At 42.3% G+C, this 25,696-nt stretch overlaps 1 protein-coding gene across 1 annotated transcript in view; it reads left to right on the forward strand.

Moving 5' to 3' along the window:
* RALGAPA1 (Ral GTPase activating protein catalytic subunit alpha 1) overlaps window positions 1-25,696 on the forward strand; it is a 474,136-nt gene that overhangs the window by 99,840 nt on the left and 348,600 nt on the right. Inside the window, 9 exon segments of the mRNA XM_073610203.1 lie at window positions 1,052-1,229; window positions 7,875-7,990; window positions 13,057-13,195; window positions 13,738-13,946; window positions 14,224-14,454; window positions 17,282-17,482; window positions 19,186-19,317; window positions 19,420-19,568; window positions 23,951-24,080. Of these exon segments, the coding sequence (XP_073466304.1) occupies window positions 1,052-1,229; window positions 7,875-7,990; window positions 13,057-13,195; window positions 13,738-13,946; window positions 14,224-14,454; window positions 17,282-17,482; window positions 19,186-19,317; window positions 19,420-19,568; window positions 23,951-24,080 (1,485 nt within the window).

Genomic DNA, 25,696 nt, shown 5'->3' on the forward strand with positions numbered 1-25,696 from the left:
CAGGCAATCACACGCTTGCTAATATTATAGGTTGGGCAGCTCCTGCTGAGAGAGGGAACACAGTCTGAATCCTGCTTCTGCCCTGCCAAAGGTAGGAATGTGCAGGGGAGGCAGAGAGTGAAATGGGCAATGTGATTAGAGAGAAAGACATAGGGGGCCAAACTGCAAGAGGTACTGTGATTGGTGCAGAGGGGGCTGTGATGTAAAAGGAAACCAAAAAAGAAGCTGCACTGATAGTGAATGAAATGGGCAAAAATGTGATCTAGTGAGCAAGTAAACCTGTGGTTAGGTTGACAAATAAAATGAAAACCCTACAATGTTGAACTAAAAAAGGGTGATCAAAAATACAGATGCGATTAAATACAATAAACAAGTGAATCCTATGAGAAGTAACCTGTTGAGTGAAACAAAGGTAACCGATTCAGCAAAATGTGAATGTCATGAATATTACAATAATGGTAAGTGAACCAACAAATACAGCAGGAAAATTAAAAACGTGTAAAACTTAAATAAAAACTTGAATGAAAATGTATGAAAGTTTCTTCCATAATGCTTCCCAGCGGGGAGTAAATGTTGAAACACCCTGTGTGTCATTACTGCGCTGTGATGGGGCTCTGTAATTATTACAGTGCAGTCCCCTTTATAGCACAGCCCCTTTTACATTTCAATGTAGTCCCCCTTTACTGGTCTCTGGAAAAATTGGCTGCCATGAAACTGGTCCCTGGTGCAAAAAAGGTTGGGGACTGCTGCTGTAAGGTGAAATTACATATATTTGAATTTCCTTTCAAAGCCTCCAGTACACCTTAGAAGCCGCCTAAATTTCCTACGAAAATACAGCCTTTCTGAAGGTCATTGCCATGTCTCGACTAATACCATAATGCACTGCATGTTAGCCTGTAGTTGTTACACTGTTCTTTACTGATGACAGCTTTGCTATAACTTATGAAGTTTTGTTACATGTTGACTTTAAGAAACTGGCAAATGACGTTCATATATAGGTTTATTGTTTCAAATTTAGTTCCAGTTAAATGATTAGTGTTTATTTCCTTAGATCCGCCTTGAAGGAATGCGTTTGTTTCTCCTGTGGCTTCAAGCACTTCAGAATAACTGTAGTTGGGAGCAGCTCTGCATGTTTGCCTGCCTCATTCCTGGATTTCCGGCTCCCCCTTCTGATCATGGCATATATACGCTGGATAGTCTTATTAACCTTCCACTGAATGTACAAGAAAGTAAGATATTACTAGATTGCGTTAATTACTTTCACTATTCATTCATGACTTAATCACTTGACAAGATCTTTTTATCATGCTTTTTTTTGTTCAGTGGCTTAAGCCTAGAACACACCATTTGTATTTTTTCGCTCAGCCCAGCGGGAAAATAAACTGACAGCGGCCAGAGCCGCTGCACGAACAATCCGACGTTAGTACAACAATCTCCCCCGCTGAACTGTTGTGTTCTGACAGGGGGACGCAGCTCAGCCACCTGGACGGCTGGCTTTTGTCTGACTGGCTGCCATTCACACAGGCCGAATGTTGTTCAGTTTTTATTGAACAAGCCGACATTTGGCCCATGTGTACTAGGCTTTACTTGCATAACACAGAATTATTTGAAAAACTATTGTCAGTTTTATAGTTAGTTATAACAGCATAAGGTATTTGGCAGCAAATTGTACCAGAATAATTATGATCAATTATATAGCTTTTAATTTTTTTTAATTGTGAAATAAAAATGGTTTACTGTAGTTGTAAATTCCAGGGGGAGTAAGTACTTTTGACTGTGATAGAACAGCTTATCCTGCAAAGAGGTTGTCAAGAGTGCGGTTAAGTTGGAGGAGACTGGTTAGTATGAGGCCAGGGTGAATGGGGCTGATTAAGATGAGCACAGGGCAGAGGGAACTGGTTAGAATGAGAGACTAGGGTGGAAGGTTATCATCAGTGGGACTCCAGGGACTTATGGACTTCAGGTTTTGATTTACTAGACTGCTGGTTTTGAGCCTGTTCCTTAAAGTGTTACTAAACCCAGTACCCCGCATTCACCATATCTGGTCTCCCACAGTGCACAGAACAAGGAAATTCAATCATTTTAGTAAATATAAAAAAAAAGATTGCGGGCTGAAATAATTCAGGCACCGCCTATATAGATCGTACTTGCAATGCTCAATATGGGAGACCACACAAGTAAATTCTATAAACCATATATTTTACCTATGTATTTTAATACTTTCTTGAATAAACTGCCTCCACAAGATCCAGATGTTGACTCAATCAAAATCATATGCCCCACTATAGCTACCGAAAGCTATAAATAAGTTATATATACAGAAAGATATGGTTGTACATATAGAAATCTGTATATTTCCAGTAGTCAGGCCAACATTTCACCGGTTCAAGGCTTCCTTAGGACCCACAATGCTAGTGGTACAGGAGCAATCATTGTGGTGGATCAGGGGGAACCCATCAACAATGCCTGGGGGCGGGTACAGGGACACCAAAGCCAACGGCCGCAAGGCGGAGAGCCACCAGGGGCAGCAGGGAAGTGCAGCGTTTTGGGGCTCTAGGATAGAAATACACAGTTGTAAGTAAGCATAGATCATAAAAAAGTGGATGGTGTGAATTCCCCCAGTAGAACCTAAATAGTACAGCATTGTCCACTCGGGCCAATATTAGAGAACTAAAACACAGTCTATGATAGGTAGGGAGGTATTAATTTATATTCGTATGGTAGATCCAAATAGTAAGATTTTCTGTCAATGTCCTGCTGTCCGCCAAGCTGCCTGTATAGGTTCTATTGGGTAGTTCACACCATCTACTTTGTTATGATCAATGCTTACTTACTGTACAGTTGTATTTGATCCCCTGCTGATTTTGTACGTTTGCCCACTGACAAAGAAATGATCAGTCTATAATTTTAATGGTAGGTTTATTTTCACAGTGAGAGACAGAATAACAACAAAAAACATCCAGAAAAACATTTCAAAAAAGTTATAATTTGATTTGTATTTTAATGAGTAAAATTAGTATTTGACCACTTTGCATAACCCATGACTTAGTACTTGGTGGCAAAACTCTTGTTGGCAATTAGAGGTCAGACATTTCTTGTAATTGGCCACCAGGTTTGCACACATCTCAGGAGGGATTTTGTCCCACTCCTCTTTGCAGATCCTCTCCAAGTCATTAACCACTTAAGGACCAGTTTTGTTTTGAGATTTTGGTGTTTACATGTTTAAAAGTTTTTTTTGTTGGAAAATACTTAGAACCCCCAAACATTATATATTGTTGTTTTTTTTTTTTTTTTCTAACACCCTAGAGAATAAAATGCAATACTTTTTTAAACACCGTATTTGCGCAGCGGTCTTACAAGCGCACTTTTTTTTGAAAAAACTCACTTTTTTGAATAAAAAAATAAGACAACAGTAAAGTTAGACCAATTTTTTTTATATTGTGAAAGATAATGTTACACCGAGTAAATTGATACCCAACATGTCACACTTCAAAATTGCACCCGCTCATGGAATGGCGTCAAACCCTCAAAAATCTCCATAGGCGACGTTTTAAAAATTCTACAGGTTATATGTTTTGAGTTACAGAGGAGGTCTAGGGCTAGAATTATTGCTCTCGCTTTAATGATTGCGGCGATACCTCACATGTGTGGTTTGATCACCGTTTTCATATGCGGGCGTTACTCACGTATGCGTTCGATTCTGTGCCCGGGCTCGTCAGGACGGGCCATTTAAAAAAAAAATTTTCTTATTTATTTATTTTTTTTTTCCCAAAAGTTTTTTATTGCGCACAAAGTCAAAATTTATACAATACAGTCGATATTGAAGTGACGTACAAGTCAAAATAAAAGTGTACATTTGACCAGCATTAATAAACATACATATTGCAATGCTCCTACATTCAGGTTCATGAGTTCTCTATCTTTATCACTCATTTGGTATATGTGCTTTTTTTTTTAAAACCAGAAAAACAAACAAAAACCAGTATATTGCAACCAGCAACTTCTCCCATCCCACCCTCGCCCACCCAAAGTCTGTCTTCGGTATAATGTCCCAGAGGATAAAGAACAAAACCAAAAGAATCCTCATCACCCCTAACAGAAGAATTAGCTTCATTATCATCAACCCTCTGCTTAGTCACTTCCTGGAATAAGAAAACTCCCAGAAAAATATTTATCCCTCGCCTTCCAGGGTATCAGTAGAGGCAACCCATCGAAACCATACTTTTTGAAATTTCTTAGAGGCCCCCCTAGCTTCATAAGTCATTTTATACATCAAAACATCAGCATTAATTACTTTTTTCCACATCCCCAATGTCAGCAGTTCGTCATGTATCCAATAAGCTTCCTTACTCCAAAAAAATAAGATCCTTAGAAATAACTTTGTGTGTGTGCTCATTTCTTCTTGTCCAAATACCCCTAGGAGACACCTTAAGGGAGAGCAAATATTTGGCAAGTCAAACTGTTCCGAAATGAATTCTGTCACCTGTGACCATAGTGGTCTTACCTTTTCACATTCCCAAGTCATGTGTAGGAACGTACCTTCCGCCCCCCTACACTTATGGCATATAGCCGATTCCCGTCTACGCATTTGATAAAGTCTTTTCTTATTTATTTTACTTGATTTTATTTATTTTTACGCTGTTTAAAAAAAAAAAAAAAAAAAAAATTGGGTCACTTTTATTCCTATTACAAGGAAAACATCAGTTGTAATAGAAAAGAGCATGACAGGTCCTCTTAAATATGAGATCTGGGGTCAAAAAGTCCTCAGATCTCATATTTGGACTTAAATGCAATAAAAAAAAAAAAAAATGACAACAGAAAAATATGCCTTTAAGACATATGGGCGGAAATGACGTTTTGACGTCGCTTCCGCCCTGCTATGGTATGGAGACGGGTGGGGGCCATATTCCCCTCACTCATCTCCATACCCAGCAAGGGGACAATCGCCTCCACCGCTGCCGACGGCTCCGGTAAGCAGCGGAGGGCACCGGATCGTGGCGGGAGGGCCCCCCCCTCCCACCACCTATAAAAAGTGATCTTGCGGTGATTCCGCCGCAGAGACCACTTTTATCTTGTAGCCGGCCGAACACGGGGATACCGGGGTTATGGCAGCTAGCTGCTGCCATAACAACGATATCTGTCCCCAAAGTAGGGACGTACATCGGCGTGTGGTGGTCGGCAAGTGGTTAAGGTTGACTTTTGGTAACTTGAACCTTCAGCTCCTTCCACATATTTTCTATGGGATTAAGGTCTGGAGACTAGCTAGGCTACTCCAGAACCTTAAAGAGGAAGTAAACCCTGATGGGTTTTACTTCCTCTTTTGCTTGCTGCAAAGCCTGCAAATGAAAAGCATAATGGGCTAGTATGCATCGTGATGTCCCCTGAGTAGGCAGCGTCCATCTTCTGGCCCCTCTTCCTTCTGGTCCGCAGACTCCGGCTCTGTGATTCGCCGGAGCCGCGTGACGTCACTCCCGCGCATGCGCACGGGAGCCGCGATTAATGGCACAGGCTACGGAAGAAACTTCACTTAGTTTTGTTTCTTCCCCGCGCATGCGCCGTTGAAATTTTCGGCGGACTACAAGTGAAATATCTCCTAAACGGCGCACGTTATTCTAGGCTTACCTATAGGTAGAAGTCCAAAAAGTGGGTTTACAACCACTTTTTAATGAACTTCTTCTTGAGCCACTCTTTTGTTGCCTTGGCCGTGTGTTTTGGGTCGTCATGCTGGAATACCCATCCATGACCCGTTTTAAATGCCCTGGCTAAGGGAAGGAGATTCTCACCCAAGATTTTACGGTACATGGCCCGTCCATCATTCCTTTGATGTGGTGAAGTTGTCCTGTCCCCTTAGCAGAAAAACACCTCCAAAGCATAATGTTTCCACCTCCATGTTTGACGGATGGTTTTCTTGAAGTCATAGACAGCATTCCTCCTCCTCCAAACACGGCGAGTTGAGTTAATGCCAAAGAGATCGATTTTGGTCTCACCTGACCACAACACTTCACCCAGTTATCCTCTGAATCATTCAGATGTTCATTAACAAACTTTAGATGGGCCTGTACATGTGCTTTCTTGAGCAGGGGAACCTTGCAGGGGCTGAAAATATTCAGTCCTTCATGGCGTAGTGTGTTACAACTTTTCTTGGTGACTATGGTCTCAGCTGCCTTGACATCATTGACAAGATTCTCCCGTGTAGCTTTGAGCCGATTCCTCACCATTCTCATGATCATTGAAACTCCACGAGGTGAGATTCTGCATGGAGCCCCAGACCGAGGGAGATTGACAGTTATTTTGTGTTTCTTCCATTTGCAAATAATCGCACCAACTGTTGTCACCCTCTCACTAAGCTTCTTAGCGATGGTCTTGTAAACCATTCCAGCCTTGTGTAGGTGTACAATCTTGTCCCTGACATTCTTGAACAGCTCATTGGTCTTGGACATGGTGAAGAGATTGGAATCTGATTGCTTCTGTGGACAGGTGTCTTTTTTACACAGGTAACAAGCCAAGACTAGGAGCACTCCCTTTGGAGAGTGCTCCTAATCACAGCTCCTTACCTGTATAGAAGACACCTAGGAGCCTGAAAACTTGCTGATAGGGGATCAAATACTTATTTCACTCATTAATATGAAAATCAATTTATAACTTTTTTGAAATGCGTTTTTCTGGATATTTTTGTTGTTATTCTGTCTCTCACTGTGAAAATAAACCTACCATTAAAATTATACACTGATCATTTCTTTGTCGGTGGGCAAACGTAGAAATTCAGCAGGGGATCAAATTCTTATTTTCCTCACTGTATATCTCTATCCTAGAGCCCCAATCTCTGCACCTGGTGGCTCTCCGCCTTGCGGAGGTTGGCTTTGTTCCCCTGTGCCCGCTCCCAGGCATTGATGGATGCCCCCTGATCCACCAGAGTGATTGCTGTCTAACCACTAGCATTGTGGGTTCTGAGGAAGCCTTAAATCGGCGAAACGTTGACCTGACTACCGGAAATATACGTATTTATATATGTACAACAGTATCTTGCTTGTATATAAAACTTATCACTTCCGGTAGCTATAGTGGGGCATATGATTTTGATTGTGTCAACATCTGGATCTTGTGGCAGCAGTTTATGCCTATATTTTACCTATGTTTCATATTTTACCTATGTATTTTAATACTTTTTTGAATAAGCATATCTTTTTTAGAATTTTCTTGTGTGGTCTCCCATTTTGAGCCTATAAAGTCCGATCCATATAGGCTGTGCTTGAATTATTTCAACCTTCAATCTCTCTTTTTTTTCATGTATACATGTGGATGTGGCTAAGTGAAGTCAAATCAGTTTTTCTTTGGTAAATATACAATGCTAAATACCTTTTTTCCATTGGTAGTGTATAGCAGCCATGCGACTTCTATCAGTGTTCAGCCAAGCACTGGTTAAAGCTTGTAGGAGGAGTTTTCATTCTCCTCTGACTGTCCTATGGGGCTGCATGACCCCTGACCCTCTGGACAGTGCTGATTGGCCCTGTGCTGATCACATTCACCCTCCAAAAAAAATAAAAATCTCTCTAGGAATACACATCAAACTGAGCATGTGCAAAGTGCCTCCTAGGGCTGTGTACTATCAGCAGATGGATTGGGGACAGTAAAAGAAGGGGAGGGTCAAAGAAGACAGGATCAAACAGCTTTTTTACACATTGTGGAGGATTAACCCTTAGGTTCCACAGTGAGTAAACCAGGCGTTCTTTACTGCATATACAGGCTGATTTTGCTGTTGTGTGTTTAGTAACACCCTCATTTATATTACTTTTTTCTCAGGTATTAAAATCTGTGCGAGTGTCTCTTAATACTTTTGTTTAATTTAATTTTTTTTTTTTTTTTTTTTTTTTTAGATCAAGTTACAATTGAGGAAATTACACCCCTGGTTCCCCCCCAGTCAGGAGACAAAGCACAGGAAGATCTTACTAGTTATTTTCTTGAGGCCTTGTTGAAATACATGGTGATACAGGTATGAGTATGTTTAAACCATTAAAGAATAGGTCAATCCAGAATTTCAATTTCCTGATATGAGCCTGCCTCATGTTTCTGCCAGTCCCCCTGCTTTCCTACTAAAAGCTGACCACACTAGGCAGGAGAGCACGGTTTTTAGCTGAGCTAAGAACTCCAGTGATCTGCTTCTCCTCCTCCAGCTCTCTTAAGGTTCCTATGCAGCTGAGAACAGAGGGTATGTGCTCACTTATAAAAAGGGGGGGAAAAGGTGTTTATAATGTTTTTCCTATGTATACACAAATATTTTTCCTTTTATTTCTATTTTAAATGGAATGGGTTGTTTTACAAGATGAGGGTTGCATATACTTTAATGTAACAGTGTAGCACGTTGCTCGCATCTTATACACTTAGGGGTTGTTCGCACATAAATGTGCATAAAAATGCTTAAAAAATGGATATGCATTGCATTCCTTTGATGTATATCGATGTATATTTTTGTGCCCACTGACATGCATTTTAACGCATGTTGAGGTGTTGACATGCATTTTTATGCACGGTAAATTTCTATGCCTTTGGCAGATTGATACCTCTTAAACCACATCCTTTTCCTGTTTGTGGATTGAGAGAAGGAGTGCCAGGGAAAAATAGAGAAACGGATGAACACTTTTTTGTTTTGGCGAGGCATTGGCAAATGGAATGTCTAGCGTAACAGCCCCAATCATTGTGATTACATTGGCTATAATGAGGAGGAAGAGACTGATGAGCGGATTGGGGCAAGCCAAACGGCGATTTTGAGTGCATCCGTTGCACACACAACGTGAGCGTAAAGGGAAGTTTTGGACTTTATACTAGGATTTCGATTTAGGATGTCACTCATCTATTGCTATAAACCCTGCCATTGAGACCCTTCACTAGCCAGCTTTCCAATGCATATTCTCTAATTCTACACTAAGATGGCTGCCGTATGGGTCCTTGTAAGGGGCAAAATAATAATCTTTTTTCTTTATCGTACATCATGGGACACAGAGCCTTAAGTAATTTCTTAATGGGTTTTGGGCCACCTTCAGGTGTTGACACTGGTATACCCAATACAGGAAGTTGATTCCCCTATATAACCCCTCCTCCTTCCAGGCGTACCTCAGTTTTAGTCAAACCTTTTTACAGTACCAAAACTAAATGGAGATGTCAGACCCATTCTAGATCGAAGGAATTTAAGAGTCTCTCAGCTCAGAGAGAGGTGAGCCATATTCTAACTTGGGCAGAAAAGAATGTTCCTTGCCTATCGGCAGTCTTCATTCCGGGAGTAGAGAATTGGCAGACGGACTACTTAAGTCGCCAGCAGTTATTCCCGGGGGAATGGTCTCTTCACCCCGACATTTTTCGGGCTGTTTGCCAAACATGGGGGACTCCAGACGTAGATCTTCTAGCGTCCAGATTCATCTAGATTCAACATGAAGTTAGTCAACTTTGTGTCCAGGACAAGGGATTCACTCGTATGTGGAACAGATGTGCTGGTAACCCCGTAGGATCAGTTCTCGCTGATCTATGCATCCCCCCCTATTCAGTTGCTGCCACAACTTCTTTGCTGGATCAAGCTGGAAAGAAAGCCGGTAATTCTGGTAGCACCAACATGGCCCAGAAGGTCATGGTACGCAGCAATTATAAAGATGGTAGTGGAGGGTCCATGGTCCCTCCCACTAAGGCCAGACCTTCTCTCACAGGGGCCGATATTCCATCCTACTTTACAAACGCTAAATTTAACGGCCTGGAAACCAACATTCTGAAGAAACGTGCGCTTTCCAGGTCAGTTATCTCTACTTTGATTAATGCAAGGAAACCAGCTTCAAGAACTATATATTATAGAGTTTGGAAGGCTTATGGTTTCCTGATGTGAATCCAAGGTTTGGCACTCTCGGAGATATATCATAGGCAGAATTCTTGACTTTCTACAATTAGGCGTAGAGATGAAGTTGGCCCTGAGTACTGTTAAGGGTCAAGTCTCAGCCTTATCCATTTTATTTCAAAGACCGCTTGCTACTTATTCGTTCGGGGTTTTATGCAAGGGGTGATGCGGATGAATCCGCCAGTTAAATCACCCTTGAGCCCTTGGGACTTAAATTTAGTTTTGTTAGTGTTTCAAAAACAGCCATTTAAACCGATACAGCATATTCGCTTAGTCCTTCTGACAAGGAAGCTGGTATTTTTGGTTGCTATATCCTCAGCAAGGAGGGTTTCGGAATTGGCTGCTCTTTCTTGTAAAGAGCCATAATTTGATTATTCATGAGGACAGAGTGGTGTTACGCCCTCGTCCAGGCTTTTTGCCAAAAGTAGTTTCAGGTTTTCACCTGAACCAAGATATTGTCCTGCCATCGTTTTTTCAAAAACCATGTTACAGGGAAGAAAAGTGTCTACATTGTCCTGATGTGGTGAGATCAGTGAAAATCTATTTAAAGTTAATTGCTCAGATTCGTAAGACTGATGTCTTATTTTTTCTGCCAGAGGGCCCTGAGAAGGGACAAGCAATGTTGAAATCCACTGTCGCTAAGTGGATTCGACAAGTGATAATTCAAGCTTATGATTTAAAGGGTAAATTTCCCCCGTTTCAAGTTAAGGGGCAATCTACCAGGTTGGTTAGTGCTTCTTGGGCAGTGCGTCACCAGGCCTCCATGGCTCAGATCTGCAAGAGCGCAACTTGGTCTTCAGCGTATACATTCACAAAATTTTATCAAGTGGATGTAAGGAGGAATGAGGATATCGCCTTTGGGCGCAGTGTGCTGCAGGCAGCAGTAGAAGTCCTCAAGTCTGGGGGTACCCTGCACTTTGTTTCTCCCTCCCCTCAAGTAGCATTGCTATGGGACGTCCCATTAAGTAATTACTTAAGGCGCTGTGTCCCATGATGTACGATACAGAAAATAGTTTTTTTTTATTACAGCTTACCTGTAAAATCCTTGAAAGCAGAAAAAGCCTCAGACAATAAGATTTTAGGGGCAATTATAGAGATAGATTGAGAATTGTATAAAAAGTTACATGTCAAAGAGGTAGTGGTTTGAGCAAAGAATTCCTGTATAGCACCTTAAAAAACAAAGGCCAAAGGTAGCAAGGCGAGGGGAATCTAAAAGAAAAATTAAGACAGGTGATAAGGCTCCCAATTCAACTATAAGTAGAAAAAATATATACTGGTTGAACAAGTCGGTCTGCACTCCAGATTAGAGCAAAACTTGGGGCAAAACCCTCCATAAACCCCTCAAAAACAGGGGGGTCAAGGAGGCTAGAGACCCCCGATGCCACAAATGTGGGGGCGGCCACTGCAATCACAGAAAAAATGATCCGCAAAATGTGATATTGATATAAGTGACGCTTACAAGATAATACGTCCAAGCCAAAACCTTAAACGGGGGGGGGGGGGGGGGGGGGTGTTGCTCCAATTGGGGTGATCCAAGCCACCCAGGAGGACAGAAATAGAGAGTCCCAGCCCTAAGCGATAGTGAGGGGGGACAAAGAAAATGGCCGTCTGAAAAGATTGGACGGGGAACATCAATACAAGAATAGGGAGTCCAAAGTAAATCATAAACAATAATGATTAAACATAGGATCCACAAAGGTAGAGCATATAATGGGCATAAACACCCCTCCAGACATAGAGGCTGCAAAGCCCTAAGCATCAAACCCCAGAAAGTAGCAAACGCTAAACAATGTATATAGAGAGAGGCTGTGTTTACCAGCAGTGTTGAATTTTCCAAAGATTCCACCTAAAGTAGCCACAGGGTAATGATGGTAACTGAGTAGGGGAGAGAAATGAATCCTCTCCTTTACATATCAAAAAGTCAGACATCCAAATAGGATGTCCGAGGCTAGGGATGGCAGCTCTAGAGTTCCCGGCATCCTCCTTATATAGCCCAAGCTAAAACAATACAAAAGCCTCGTAGAGCGTCGGGGAGTGACGCCACACAATGTATAGGCCATGACGTCATCCCCTAAGCGCCGCTGTAATGAGGAGTTGATTAGAAAAACAAAGAAAGAGGCATTCAGACAGCTGACGATCCAGGGAGAGCGCGGCTAAACAAAGCAGCCCCGCCCCTCTAGATCCAGCCGACCAATCCCAGACGTAAGAGCGGAGACATCACTGCTGACAGTGAATGCCGCCTCATATCACATATTGCTGAAACGGACCAACCCGAGGATGACATAGATTCAAAGCAGCTCTGTAAAATCTTTTTCTTGGAGTACATCATGGGACACAGAGGTCCTGCCCCTCTTTTGGGATTTAAGTATATTGCTTTGCTACAAAAACTGATGTGCTCCTGGAAGGAGGAGGGGTTATATAGGGGAGTCAAATTCCTGTATTGGGTATACCAGTGTCAACACTTAAAGGTGGCCCATAACCCATTAAGTAATTTCTTAAGGCTCTGTGTCCCATGATGTACTCCAAGAAAATGATTTTACAAGTAAGCCGTTATAAAAATCCTATTTTTTTCCCAATAGACTGCATTGCATTGAGGTGCATTTATGTGTTGCCTTAAAATGCATACATACACATGTATCATTTTAACGCGCCACACTCACATGGCACCAGCACTCTGGTGTGAACAGGACACATAGAGAACACGTGTGTTCTATGTGTCCATGCAGTGACCTGCTTTATTCCAGTACGGTAAAATGCAGGTCAATGCAGTATGTTTCAACAGGCCCTTATAGATTGGTTTAAACAGTCATGTTGGAGCTATATTTAGTTTTATTTTATTTTATTTTTTTAAGGGATTCTTCAGCACACGTAAAAATGTCCTTCATGTCTCTGACCTATTTGTATAGAAGCACAGAGGGATTTCACATGTGCTTCTATATATTTGCCCTGTACCCCGGTTCCACAACTTTAGATTTTTACTAGTAGTCTGTGTGCATTGGCATATGTGAACTCTCATATTTTGGCAGACTTTTAGCAGACAGAAAAAGCATGGTTAGAACCAGTTTACTGATTACGAGGAGTCTGTAGGAGGGAGAAATTCTGTTGTACTACAGTATATAAATGTCATTTATACTGCATCCCATTAACACATCTAAAATGTACTCAATGTTGTTTTTCTTTAGGTCCGGAGTTTAGAATGGTGGAACAGAGATAAGGATGAAGGTGGCTTTGCCTTCTTGTTCTCAAACTTCAAAAAATACTACATGCCTTATATTTTCCCTGCAATGAGCAGAGAAGGCAGCCTATACAACCCAGTACTTGGTAAGCTCATAGTAACAGTAAAAAAGCCACTATTTGATGTAATTCCGATTCCCCCCAATTAAGATCAACTGCAGTATTTGGGTTTTACTTGTAGCCACTACTACTGATTAGTAGGCACCATGTTGTGGCAGATCTTCCCTTTACTTTACTATGCTTTTTCGGAGTTCTGCAAGAACCTGTGGTCTGCTGATCCCTGGTGCAATGCTTTACAGGCTCCAATAAAAATAAATAAATGCACATTTTTTTACCTGCAAAAAAAGTGCATTTATTTTTTTTTCCAAAAAGGTGAACTCCATTCTTCCCACGCCCTTATTTCGAAGGACACCAAAAGACGAATATCAAGAGCATGTGATGTAGAGTATCAGTGTGTTGGGGTAGGCTTTTTTTGGAAGCAATCACTTTGCCTTAAATAAACAACTCAGTTTTCATCAGATCCTTATGACACCATCCTGTAAGGGTGTATATTTTTAACCCAATGTGTAATTAATCTCAAGGAACCTGCTGAGCTCCCTAGATAATTTATTAATCTTATATTTTTGCAGAGATACCACAGATGAGACCAAAACCTCACTATGTGTTGGTACGGAGGGACACAGAGAGCAATGAGGTTCATTACTGCACCAAAGAGCCCTTTCTCAATGCCCGGGTGATTGTCATTCGATGGCTGGTGTCCTTCTGGTTGGAACCCAAGCCACACACTGGGACTCACATTCCGGGGACTGAAGGGGAGAATGTGCCAAAGAATATTCAGGTATTCCTACGGGTCTCACTTAGAAGCATTAAAAGTGTTCTAAAAGCTGCAGAAGTATAATTAAACTTTGTATTTTCTTACGCCTAACAATTGACTTCTTTAACATCATAAAAAAAGTGTGTTTATGTTGGGCGTTATGTGTGTGTGTATGTGTGTGCGTGTGTGTGTGTGTGTATATATATATATATATATATATATATATATATATATATATATATATATATATATATATATATATTAATAAATGCTGTATATTTTATTATGTGTATTATTCAAGAGAGCTGCTGCAAACCTAGCTGCCCAGGAGGAAAGTAGAAGTGAGAGTGGAGAAAGGACTACAGAGCCCGAGCAATCCCACTCAAACACTAGCACCCTTACAGAACGTGAGCCTAGCGTCTCCAGCCTGTGCAGCATTGCTGAGGAGCACATCACAGACTATGAGATCATCCGCAGATTTTTCTCCAGTAGACGCACCAATGTTGACTTTCTCATTGAGATCTTCCGACAGGTGAGCACAGTTTCAAATATGTATTGCTAATTCCATTTAAATGAAAACAGTGATGGTTTTGATCAACATGTTTTTTTGTTTTTTTTAATTGTGTGTACATTTTTTATCTGATTTTGCACTGTGTGTATATATAATGTATGTTTTGCAGATAAGGGTCAATTTACACCAGGTGTGGTGGGACTACGTTGAGTGGCTATTTCAGCACAGCACAGCAAGACAAAATGCCTTGTCTCCTATATGCCCATTTCACACCGCCTTAATGAAATGTCATTGTGTGTTACATTGCAATAAAGTTGGTTTAAAAAAATGAACAGTGGGATGCCCTGTGATCGAAGCATTGGTAACGCAGTGATTCTCACTGCAGCACACCACACACCACAGGGGCTAATGTGAGTTAGCCCTAAACATTTAATATGTTATAAAGGGTTCCCGAAGCATTATGGGTTAGATAAAGAGACAGCTCCCGTTGTCTGGTGAAAACCTGTCTGCTAGGGAATAGTCACTATTCTGGGGACATATATCAAGCAAAAAAAGCGACAAAGTTAGATGCAAATCGGACTTTTTTTTTTTTTTTTGTATATTTGCAACTTCTGCACCTGCAAAACCCAGCAGAAAATTTAGACAGTTTTGCACAAGTCACAAAAAATTAATCCTGGAGATGACAGGTCTACATACTTAGTCTTTCTATGGTCAAAAACAAAGCTATATTTGTAATGAGGTGTGTAATTTCAATGTTCTATAGCACAGCAATTCCCCAAATAATCCACAAGTTGCTAAACATACTTTTGATCCATCCAGTGGGACAAACTTCCTTCACTTGGGTGACTCATCATAATCATGTTTTTTGAACTTGTTCAGCTTTGTCACCAAATTTTAGAATGCTTTGCTCTGGAACTAGAAATAAATGCTAACATGTTGTATACATCCAGACATGGAGCTGTAACCTCTCTGGCCATGCTAAAGAAAAAAAGTGTTCAGGAGGAACACTGAATAGAAATATTATCCCCTTCTCTGATATCATCACAGCTGGCTGCAGTGCAAACTGGGAGATGTAGGTTTGGAAAAGTATGCACTCTTCACGTGAAGCAACCGCAGAGTTGCATGCAGAAAATGCATGCATGAGAAACCTGGAAGTTGGCCAGCAATCACAGGATGAAGCAGCATTTATTAAAATAATGAAGTATATCCTGTATTATGTACTCCTTTTTTTGTATTTTTGTAATATACTAAGGAAAAAATGATTATATAAAAAAAAAATGGGAAGTATATTTTAGGTTTTAAATATCAAAATGTTTTTATTGATTTTTATTGTCCTTTTTTAATAATATGGATTTTAGATCTCCTTTACACCAGATAGAGAAAAGGTAGATTAAGAATCATGTGAGAAAGTTGATAAAATGTCTGATCTGTTTATTTTGTTCATTTTAATAAAGCATGCAAGACCATGGGAAGTGTTAGTAAAATATGTTTAAATCCCAGTTGAACTTTCTGTTAAAAACGGCTAAATACATTCAACATGCTTCAAAACTAAGCAGTGGTTTCTCTGCAGCAGTTTTAACCAGGGTTGCACTGATACCACTTTTTTAAGACCGACTACAAGTACCAATACTTTTTTCAAGTACTCACTGACACTTTTTTTTTAATATCATGTGACAGTGGCATTAATATGCAGCACTGATGGGCGTTTATAGGTGGCACTGATGAGGCGTGGACTGTGTCAGTAGTTTTTTTTTATTTTTTTTTATTTTTACAATTTAACCTTTTAAATATTTTTTTATTACAATTCTTTATTATCAGCCCTGTTGGGGGGCTTTGGTGAGATATCAGGGGTCTAAACAGACCCCTGATATCTCCCCTTTTGAGAGAGGGAAAGGGACTGAGGACACCGGTTCCCCAGTCCCTTTCTCTGCAGCCTCAGCGAATGGACAGTGGCTCCTGTTTATTCATAAACTGAGACATCGTAAACACAGTTTGCAATACTCGGTTATGAATGGACAGAGTCAGTGATCACTGACTGTTCATTCAGAAAAGGAAGGAGCTGGTAGATGAGATATTTTCCGACTCATTCCTCTGCTCTCCATCCTGACAGATCTTGGACAAGAGGGGGCGGAGGAGCACAGAGGAAGACATGGAGGGGGCGCACAGAGGGGTTCGGAAGAGGGGACAGGGAGGGGGACAACCCAGTGGGCTGAACGAAACAAAAATGAGAAGCTCGGGAGAAGCTGCTGTACTAACTACGCAATGTTAGTACAGCAATCACCCTGCTGAGCTATTATGTTTTGACAGGGGGACTGCTGCCCCACCAGAACATACCGGTCAGCGTTCACAGCTATTGGCTGCCAGCGCTGAATGTATCCCGATCGGATACTGGTTTTCCAGTATGCCCATTCAACAGAAGCTGGCCAGGCTTGTGTACACATGGGCTGAATGTTGGCTGGTTTCTGTTGAACCGGCCTATATTCTAGCCTGAGTGTACCAGTCGTTACTGCTTGGAAAGCCCTTGGTCAGACTAGGCAGGGATATGTCGGATTGCTGCTTCTACACAAACAGCTGTGGTGCTTCATTGCATACTGACAGGAGACAGGCTTTCATATAATGCATGTGGCTTATTTTTACAGAAACTAACCTGCAAAACTCAGATTTGTTTGCCTTTTTAGCACTCATTTGCAAAAAAATGCAGCCCCTGTCTACAGCAGTCAACATTTTGTAGTACAGATCAGAAAATTAAATTGAGTTAATCCTTGTCAGCATGTTTTACAAACCATTTTCATACAGTACTTTAGATATAATACTCGATATTGATAATTTTTTTCTTTTTTTCTGACAGTCATTCTTGCTGCCAGTGTGTGAGGCAGCAGCCATGCGTAAGGTGCTAAAGGTTTATGAGCAGTGGATAAAGCAGAAAGAGAAGCCTCTGTTTATGCAAGAACCAGAGAGGCCTTCTGATCCAGATGAGGGAATTGTAATATCTGTTGAGCGCCAAGAAGACTCCCCTGCAACCTGTGAAAAGGGAAAGGAGAGAGAAGAGGTAAGAGCGTAATGTATAGGGGGTATATGTTGTCTGCAGAAGTTGTGAGAAAAATTTGATTTTCTCATTCAGGTTATGCTCTCCATACCACCAGGCAGTAGTTTGCCAGCTTTAGCTTTTTTTGCATGAGTCGGTAGACACTGTAGACCTTTTTTGTTCTACTTGTATGTTTTGTTTTTTTGTTTTTTTTTTTTAAAGAAGAACTCCAGGCAAAAACTATTTTACATGTTTTTTTGCAAATTTCCTACCTTCACCGAATATGCCATCCTTCCTGGAAATAGCCCGGTCATTTTTAAATAGAACCGTTACTGCCCAATGATTTCTTATTTGTAAGACCAGTGGCTGCTATTCCTCCGATTCCGTCAGCCACCAGTCCTGGCACGTCCCATTTGTAGTTCTATCTACGGCAAGCAGGGAGGAACTTCCATCCCTGCTTGCTGTAGTGGGACTCAGAAACCACCCGGGACAGGACTCAGAGACCACCAGTTTGTACCGCCCATGGAGATGGTACAGACCGTGTCCTAAAAATGATAGTCCCCCTGGGCTGCTCTGAAAGGCTGCATCTATGTGTAACCTGCTGCCTGTGAACCAGTTTCACATGCATCAGATGGCGAGGCTTGCAAAAGCCACTCATTGTGTCAAACTGACAGGTAATGTAATTGCTTCCAGGGAGAAGACCAACTGTCAAAACTGGGGTGGGCGGGACCGAGCAGCTATCAAACACCAGCTAATGGGATGATGACTGGGCGGGCTGCTAGTTTCTGTGGCTCTGCCCCCTTAAGCAGCCCAATCATTGGCTGGTGCTTGATAGCTGCTCTGTCCCGCCCACCCCTGACATCGCCACTGAGTTTTGACAGCTGGTCTTCACCCTGCAAGCAGTTACATTACCTGACAGTTTCACACACTGAACGGCTTTTGCAAGCTCTGGAAAGATGGGGAAGAAGAGTGGAGCTTTCAAATCCCTGTACTGCTGCACCAGTTGCATGGGCAGTTAAAGTGTTACTAAACCCACAACAGTAAAATCTGTATATGCCATAAAGCATGCTTGTTATACTCACTGTAGAACCTAAGGGTTAATCCTGCACATTGTGTAAAAAGGCTGTTTTGATCCTTTCTTATCTGATCCTCCCCTTATTCCACTGTCCCCAATCCATCTCCTGATAAGACAGCGCCTTTGGCGTCACTCTGCACATACTCAGTTTGGTGTATATTGCTAGAGAGTTTTTTTTTTTTTTTTTCTTGGGAGAGTGCATGTGATCAGCAGAGAGCCAATCATCACTGTCCAGACAGAGGCTCAGCCTTGCAGCCTCATAGGACAGTCAGACTAAAATGAAAACTCCTCCTACAAGCTTTAGCCAGACACTGATAGAAGGCACAAGACTGCTATACACTGCTGAGAAAAGATATTTAGCCGTTTATATTTACTAAAATAATTGAATTTCATGTTCTGTGTACTGTGAGAGACCCGATATAGTGAATGCAGGGTCCTGGGTTTAGTAACACTTATAAGTGCAGCAGGGACCAGGGGATGAGAAGGGTGTAGGGTGTTAGTTTACCTTTTTATTTTTTGTGAAAAGGTGAACTTCCATCTTATTCTTTTACTGGGATGAGTAGAGGAATTTAATTTTTTTTTTCTGTTATTGTGTGTTATTTATGCTATTTTGACTGGATCATGAAATCAGCTTTATGTGTGTCATCTTTAGGACAGTTTAACAGTTCCCTCAGGACATGCGAGAACGTCCAGCTGGTCTAAGTGTCATCAGGAAGCCAGTAAGCTCTCAGAGGCAGATATCTTTGACAGAAAAGTAAAGGCTGGGGCTCAGGCTATTTATCAGGTTGGTATATAGATTGTATCTTTACTTAAACAGTCTCAGATTTTCCTACAGTGTAATTGGCATTGAATATAGGTAATGTTTTCCCTTTTTCCCCCTTTACAGGTGTTCATTGTTAATGCTGCAAATATCATTTTGTTGGAGCCTGCAAATGACAATAAGATGATGTTAAATGATCACACAGACATGTGTAAAAGAGTTCTTAATATTTATCGCTACATGGTAGTACAAGTCTCCATGGATAAGAAGACCTGGTAATAAGGATTTTGTTGTTCAGATGTACACACATAAAAACTGCAAAAGTGCATTACAATGATTTCCTAATAAAACCTGTAAACCTGTAACTGTTTGCACTGCAGGTTCCCTGCACTTTGAAAAGTCCTGCATGCTGCATCTTTAGTGCAGTTTTTCAAAAGCACTCAAAAAGGCATCTTCCATTTCTAAGTAGATGGGAATTCATTAATAGCGCATCAGTGTGAAAGGACCCCTAATATCTCCTTATCTAGGGCTATCTGGTCTTGTGTATGATATTATGGTGCTCAGTGAGTGTTAGGGCTGGATTCACACTGGTGTGAATTGAATGTGGTCTTCCCCCCACATCCAATTCACGAGTCAGGAGACTGTGACCGGCACTCAATGAAGCCGGTTCACACAGCTCTGGGATGGCTGTGGAGCGGTTTGCAGAAGAGTCCTGTGTGTCTTTTGGTCCATTTCAGGTCCGAATTCAGCTAAAAATTCGGACTGAGAAGTGATGCACCGAACCCCCTGCTGTCAGCCGCTCCACACAGCAGTGTGAACCCAGCCTTAGCCAGCAGCTCAACTTTATACTGCCATTATCTTTCCTTGGATAGAATATATTGTGTCAAGAGAGAGTCTTATGAGAGGAAGGGTTACTAGTGTTACTAATTGCATGGATCTTCATCATCCAAGGATATATTTTAAATTTTCAGAAATATATAGGCACTTTTCATTTGTTTCCTAAAATAAATAAACAAGGGACTATACAGTAGGTTTATAACTATGGAGTCCATTTCTAAAGTAGTAGTATTAGTCTGTGATTTAGGCTGGCCATAGACGGAGCGAATTTCTTTACTGCAACTATGGGTTGACAGGGGAATCCCTCTTGCGGAACTATTGGGTTCTCCCAGGGGAAGCCATTCCCATCGGTAGAGCAGTGATTATTGCTAGCAGCTGTAACATGTAAAATCAGAAGGGCTGGTTGTAACCAAGTTGATTGATTGCTCAACTTGGGTACATTCAGCCTTGCCCATACATAGTTCGAATCTTAGCTGGTTCCGGCTGACTTGGCTGAGATTCGAACCATCTATGGGCGGCATTGGTCTGTCGTTTCATTTGTTTTCAGCTAAATTGATAACTTACCTATTGTTTATGTAATACAGTCCCTCTGTGTATGCTACAGTATATTGCGGAGACCTTATTTTGTCTATTCTTTTGTACAAAACAAACAATACAGTGCTCATAAATTTGACCCCTTAAAGTGGTTGTAAAGGCAGAAGGTGCAAAACCACTGCACAGAGCAGGTAAATATAACATGTTTGTTATTTTTAACTAAAAAAAAACCAAGACTTAAGTATCACTTTAATCTCACTGTAATGGAAATATTCATATACTCTAAAGTACAAGTGCATCCTTAACCACTTCAATACAAGGCACTTATACACCCTTCCTGCCCAGACCAATTTTCAGCTTTCAGTGCTCTCGCATTTTGAATGCCAATTACTCAGTCATGCAACACTGTACCCAAACAACATTTTTATCCTTTTTTCACGCAAATAGAGCTTTCTTTTGGTGGTATTTAATCACCACTGGGTTTTACATTTTTTGCGACATAAGTGAAAAAATTGTGAAAATTTTGAAAAAAAAACCACTTTTTTTAGTTTCTATAATTTTGCAAGTAAGTAATTTTTGTTAATAAATTTTGGCCAAAATCTATACTGCTACATATCTTTGGTAAAAATAACCTAGATAAGTGTATGTTATTTGGTCTTTGTGAAAGTTAGTCTACTATGGTGCAAATGATTGAAAATTGATCACACCTGATGTACTGACGGCCTCTCATCTCTTGAGGCCCTGAAATGTCAGGAAAGTACAAATACCCCCCAAATGACCCCTTTTTGGAAAGTAGGCAGTCTCAGGTTTTTAGTAAGAGGCATAGTGAGATTTTTGAAGTTGTAATTTTTTTCCCACAATTCTTGGGAGAATTAAGAAATTATATATCCCCCTTCCCTCGCCCTCTTCCCTCTATCTCCCTCCCCTCGCCCTCTTCCCTCTATCTCCCTCCCCTCGCCCTCTTCCCTCTACCCCCCCTCTCTCTCTCCACTCCCCCCCCCCCTCTCTCTCTCTCTCTCTCTCTCTCTCTCTCTCCACTAGGGTTGTCCCGATACCGATACTAGTATCGGTATCGGCACCGATACCGAGCAATTGCCCAAGTACTTGTACTCGGGCAAATGCTCCCAATACTTCCCCCGATACCTGGACAGTCAGCTGTGATCGGCGCATGAGGGAGTTACAAGATTCTCCCTCAGCGGCCTTCACCAGCTTTAGTGACATACAGCGGTGATCGGTCACCGCTGACTGTCACTGCATCCTCCTCCATGCCCCCTCCGTTCCTCTGTGCCTCTCCGTTGTCTCCTGCATTCCTCTCTCCTTATCTGTCCCCCTCCGTTCTCCCCCTCCGTTCCTCTCTCCTTATCTGTCCCCCTCCGTTCCTCTCTCCTTATCTGTCCCCCTCCGTTCTCCCCCTCCGTTCCTCTTTCCTTATCTGTCCCCTCCGTTCTCCCCCTCAGTTCCTCCGTCCCCCTCCTCCTTCCTTTGTGTATGGATAGAGTCAGCTGACTCTGTCCATTCACATAACTGAAACATTGTAATCTCCTGTGATTACGATGTGTCAGTTTATGAATGGAGAGGAGCCGCTGTCTTCTCTCCATTCATTCTCAGTGCAGCTGACGCTGCAGAGAAAGGGACTAGGAAATCTCTATCCTCTGTCTCTTTCTCTGTCTCAAGGGGGAAATATCAGAGGTCTGTTAAGACCCCTGATATCTCACCAAAGCCCCCCAAAAGGGCTGATTAAAAAAAAAAAAAAAAAAAAAACCAATAAAGAATAAAAAAATATTATTGTAAAAAATAAAAATTGTAAAAAAAAAAAAAAAAAACACACATACACCGTTCACCCCCCCCCCCCCCAAAATAGCAAAAAAAAAAAAAACAAAAAAACTGTCACGTGACATTAAAAAAAAAGTATCGGTATCGGTGAGTACTTGAAAAAAAGTATCGGTACTTGTACTCGGTCCTAAAAAAGTGGTATCGGGACAACCCTACACTCCTCCACTCTCCCCCCCCCCTCCTCTCTCTCTTCTCTCTCTCTCTCTCTCTCTCTCTCTCTCTCTCTCTCCTCTCCCCTCTCCCCCCTCTCTCTCTCTCTCTCTCTCTCTCCACTCTCCCTCTCTCTCTCTCTCTCTCTCTCTCTCTCTCTCTCTCTCTCTCCACTCCCCTCTCTCTCTCTCTCTCTCTCTCTCTCTCTCTCTCTCTCTCTCTCTCTCTCCACCCCCCCCCCTCTCTCTCTCTCTCTCTCCACTCCCCCCCTCTCTCTCTCTCTCTCTCTCCACTCCCCCCCCCTCTCTCTCTCTCTCTCTCTCTCTCTCTCTCTCTCTCTCTCTCCCCACTACCCCCCTCTCTCTCCACTCCCCCCCCCTCTCTCTCTCTCTCTCTCTCCACTCCCCCCCCTCTCTCTCTCTCCACTCCCCCCCCTCTCTCTCTCTCCACTCCCCCCCCTCTCTCTCTCTCTCTCCACTCCCCCCCTTCTCTCTCTCTCTCTCCACTCCCCCCCTTCTCTCTCTCTCTCTCTCTCTCTCTCTCTCTCTCTCTCCACTACCCCCTCTCTCTCCACTACCCCCTCTCTCTCCACTCCCCCCTCTCTCTCCCTCCCTCCCCCTTCCCCCCTCTCTCTCTCCACTCCCCCCCCTCTCTCTCCCTCCCCCCTCTCTCTCTCTCCCTCCCCCCTCTCTCTCTCTCCCTCCCCCCTCTCTCTCTCTCCCTCCCCCCTCTCTCTCTCTCCCTCCCCCCTCTCTCTCTCTCCCCCCCCTCTCTCTCTCTCCCCCCCCCTCTCTCTCTCTCCCCCCCCCCTCTCTCTCTCCCTCCCCCCCCTCTCTCTCTCTCTCTCTCTCTCTCCCCCCCCCTCTCTCTCTCCCTCTCTCTCCCCCCCTCCCCCTCCCCCCTCTCTCTCTTTATCTCCCACCACCCCCCCCTCTCTCTCTCTCTCTCCCTCTCCTCCCTCCTCTTGTTTTTCTAATGTTTACTTTATGCAAGTAAGCATTGTTGTTATTTTTTACAGACTTCTGGACATAGTTATTTTTAAAATTATTTGTGGCATTGTAATCTAGCAATGGGTAGGTTCACTGTTGTATGAAGTTTTGTGCTAGCAGTGTCCTCCCAGTATTCCTGGTTTGTATTATTAAACTTGTAAAGTCTGGTGTGATGGCTCTGCTTTGTGCCATGCAATTCTCATATGGCATAAGCAAAGGAAAGTTAGAATATTATATGATAGCATTTACATTGCATTTTTAAATATTCAATGGCGTTTTCCCATAAATTCCTTAGTGCCTGACTTTTATTTCAGGATGCAGCTGTTGCTGGTCATGCTGAGGGTCACAGAGTCCGTGCTTAAGATCCCCCCACAGGTTCTACAACAGTACCAAGGCAGGAAAAATCAGATATTGGCTGGACGTCTGGCAGGACCTTTGTTTCAGGCATGTATTACTGAGCAGAGGGATTTTGAAAACTCTAAAAGCTGGGGAGATTTTGTAGACTTAAAGCAGAACTATACCCTCCTATCCCTGATATCCAAGAAAGCTGCTATCTTAGCCTCGATTTATCATGGTGTTGCACGTGTGATTAGTTACGGCACCAGTCATTTAGGGGCTTGATGGCTGTTTGGGAAAAGGGTTAAATCAGTGGGTTTAGTCTGCTTTAATCCTTTTTTGGAAGTTGTATGAAAAAGTTTACTTTTTTAATATTTATAATTTAATATTTATTTATCAGATATTTTTTGAGTTTCGTTATTTGAAATACACACAAACAACACAACTTACACATGACAACTTACAACTGCCAAGTAAAATCCATTTGTAGCTCACATGGAAAGAGAAAAAGTACAGAACCGTGATCCATTCAATTAACATGAGCTGGACAACATCATGCAGTTGTCATCCTATCAGCCACTTAAAGGGGTTGTAAACCCTCAAGGTTGTTCACCTTAATGCATTAAGGTGAAAAACCTTCTGTAGTGCAGCTGTCCCCCAGAGCCCCACTTTTACTTACCTGAACCTGATCGTTCCACTGACGGGGATGAGCACAGCAGCTCCAGCCACTGTCTCGGGTCCTCATTGGATAGATTGATAGCAGCGCAGCCATTGACTCCTGCTGTCAATCAAATCCAGTGACACGGGAGCCGGGGGCGGGGCCGAGTCCTGCTGTCTGTGTCAATGGACACAGCAGCAGGACTCGGGAGCGTGCCCGCATGAGTGTCCCCTTGGAATTTGGGTCTCCGAGTGGGCACGCGATGCGGGGAGGAGCCAAGAGCGCCGCTGGGGGATCCCAGATGAGGAGGATCGGGGCCACTCTGTGCAAAACCCTTGCACAGAGGAAGTAAGTAAAACATGCTTGTTAAAAAAAAAACAAAAACAAAAAAACTAGCCTTTACAACCCCTTTAAGGCACAGATCATGTTAAGATTAGGAATAAACTAACCAACTCTCTCCATGACCATTTGATATTAATAAAGTAATGTATCAACCCAACTTGCTTGTGCATTTATTGAAGGCAGCTCCATCCCATCTAGTTTACAGGTGGATGGACCCCAAGGGCAGGCGGCCATTACACTAACATCAGCATACGAGGCACGCCATCCAGGGAAGAGGTCGACATGATAATAATCTATTCAGAATAGCAAAATGAAGTTGGGGCTAAACCCGGTGTACAAAGCTACATGTCCCACATTTTATCAAAGCGTGTGGGGCAGATCCTATGTTGGAATACCAGTTCTTCTCTAGATAGAGTGGTGGTGATTTGAGTTCTCCATTTCACCCAAGTAGGAGGATGTGGGGACAATTACTTCTGGGTAATCAATTTACGTGCATTGGAATAACACTCTAATAAGGGTCATATAGGTATCCTCAGATTAGTCTGTTATGCTCAGTAAACAAATGCTTGAGTCTAGTGCTAAAGTAACTGTAAACACATTATTTATAGTAGTCTGTAATCCCTGCCACTAGTGGTGCAGTGTAGGGTAGCGCCACATCATATGTTTAAGGTTAGCTGGACCACCACCACACCGTGGGGAGTCCCTGCGTCACCAGGCAAATTTT

This window comes from Aquarana catesbeiana, linkage group LG13 (genome assembly GCF_042186555.1).
Source record: "Aquarana catesbeiana isolate 2022-GZ linkage group LG13, ASM4218655v1, whole genome shotgun sequence".
NCBI classification, from domain to species: Eukaryota; Metazoa; Chordata; class Amphibia; order Anura; family Ranidae; genus Aquarana; species Aquarana catesbeiana.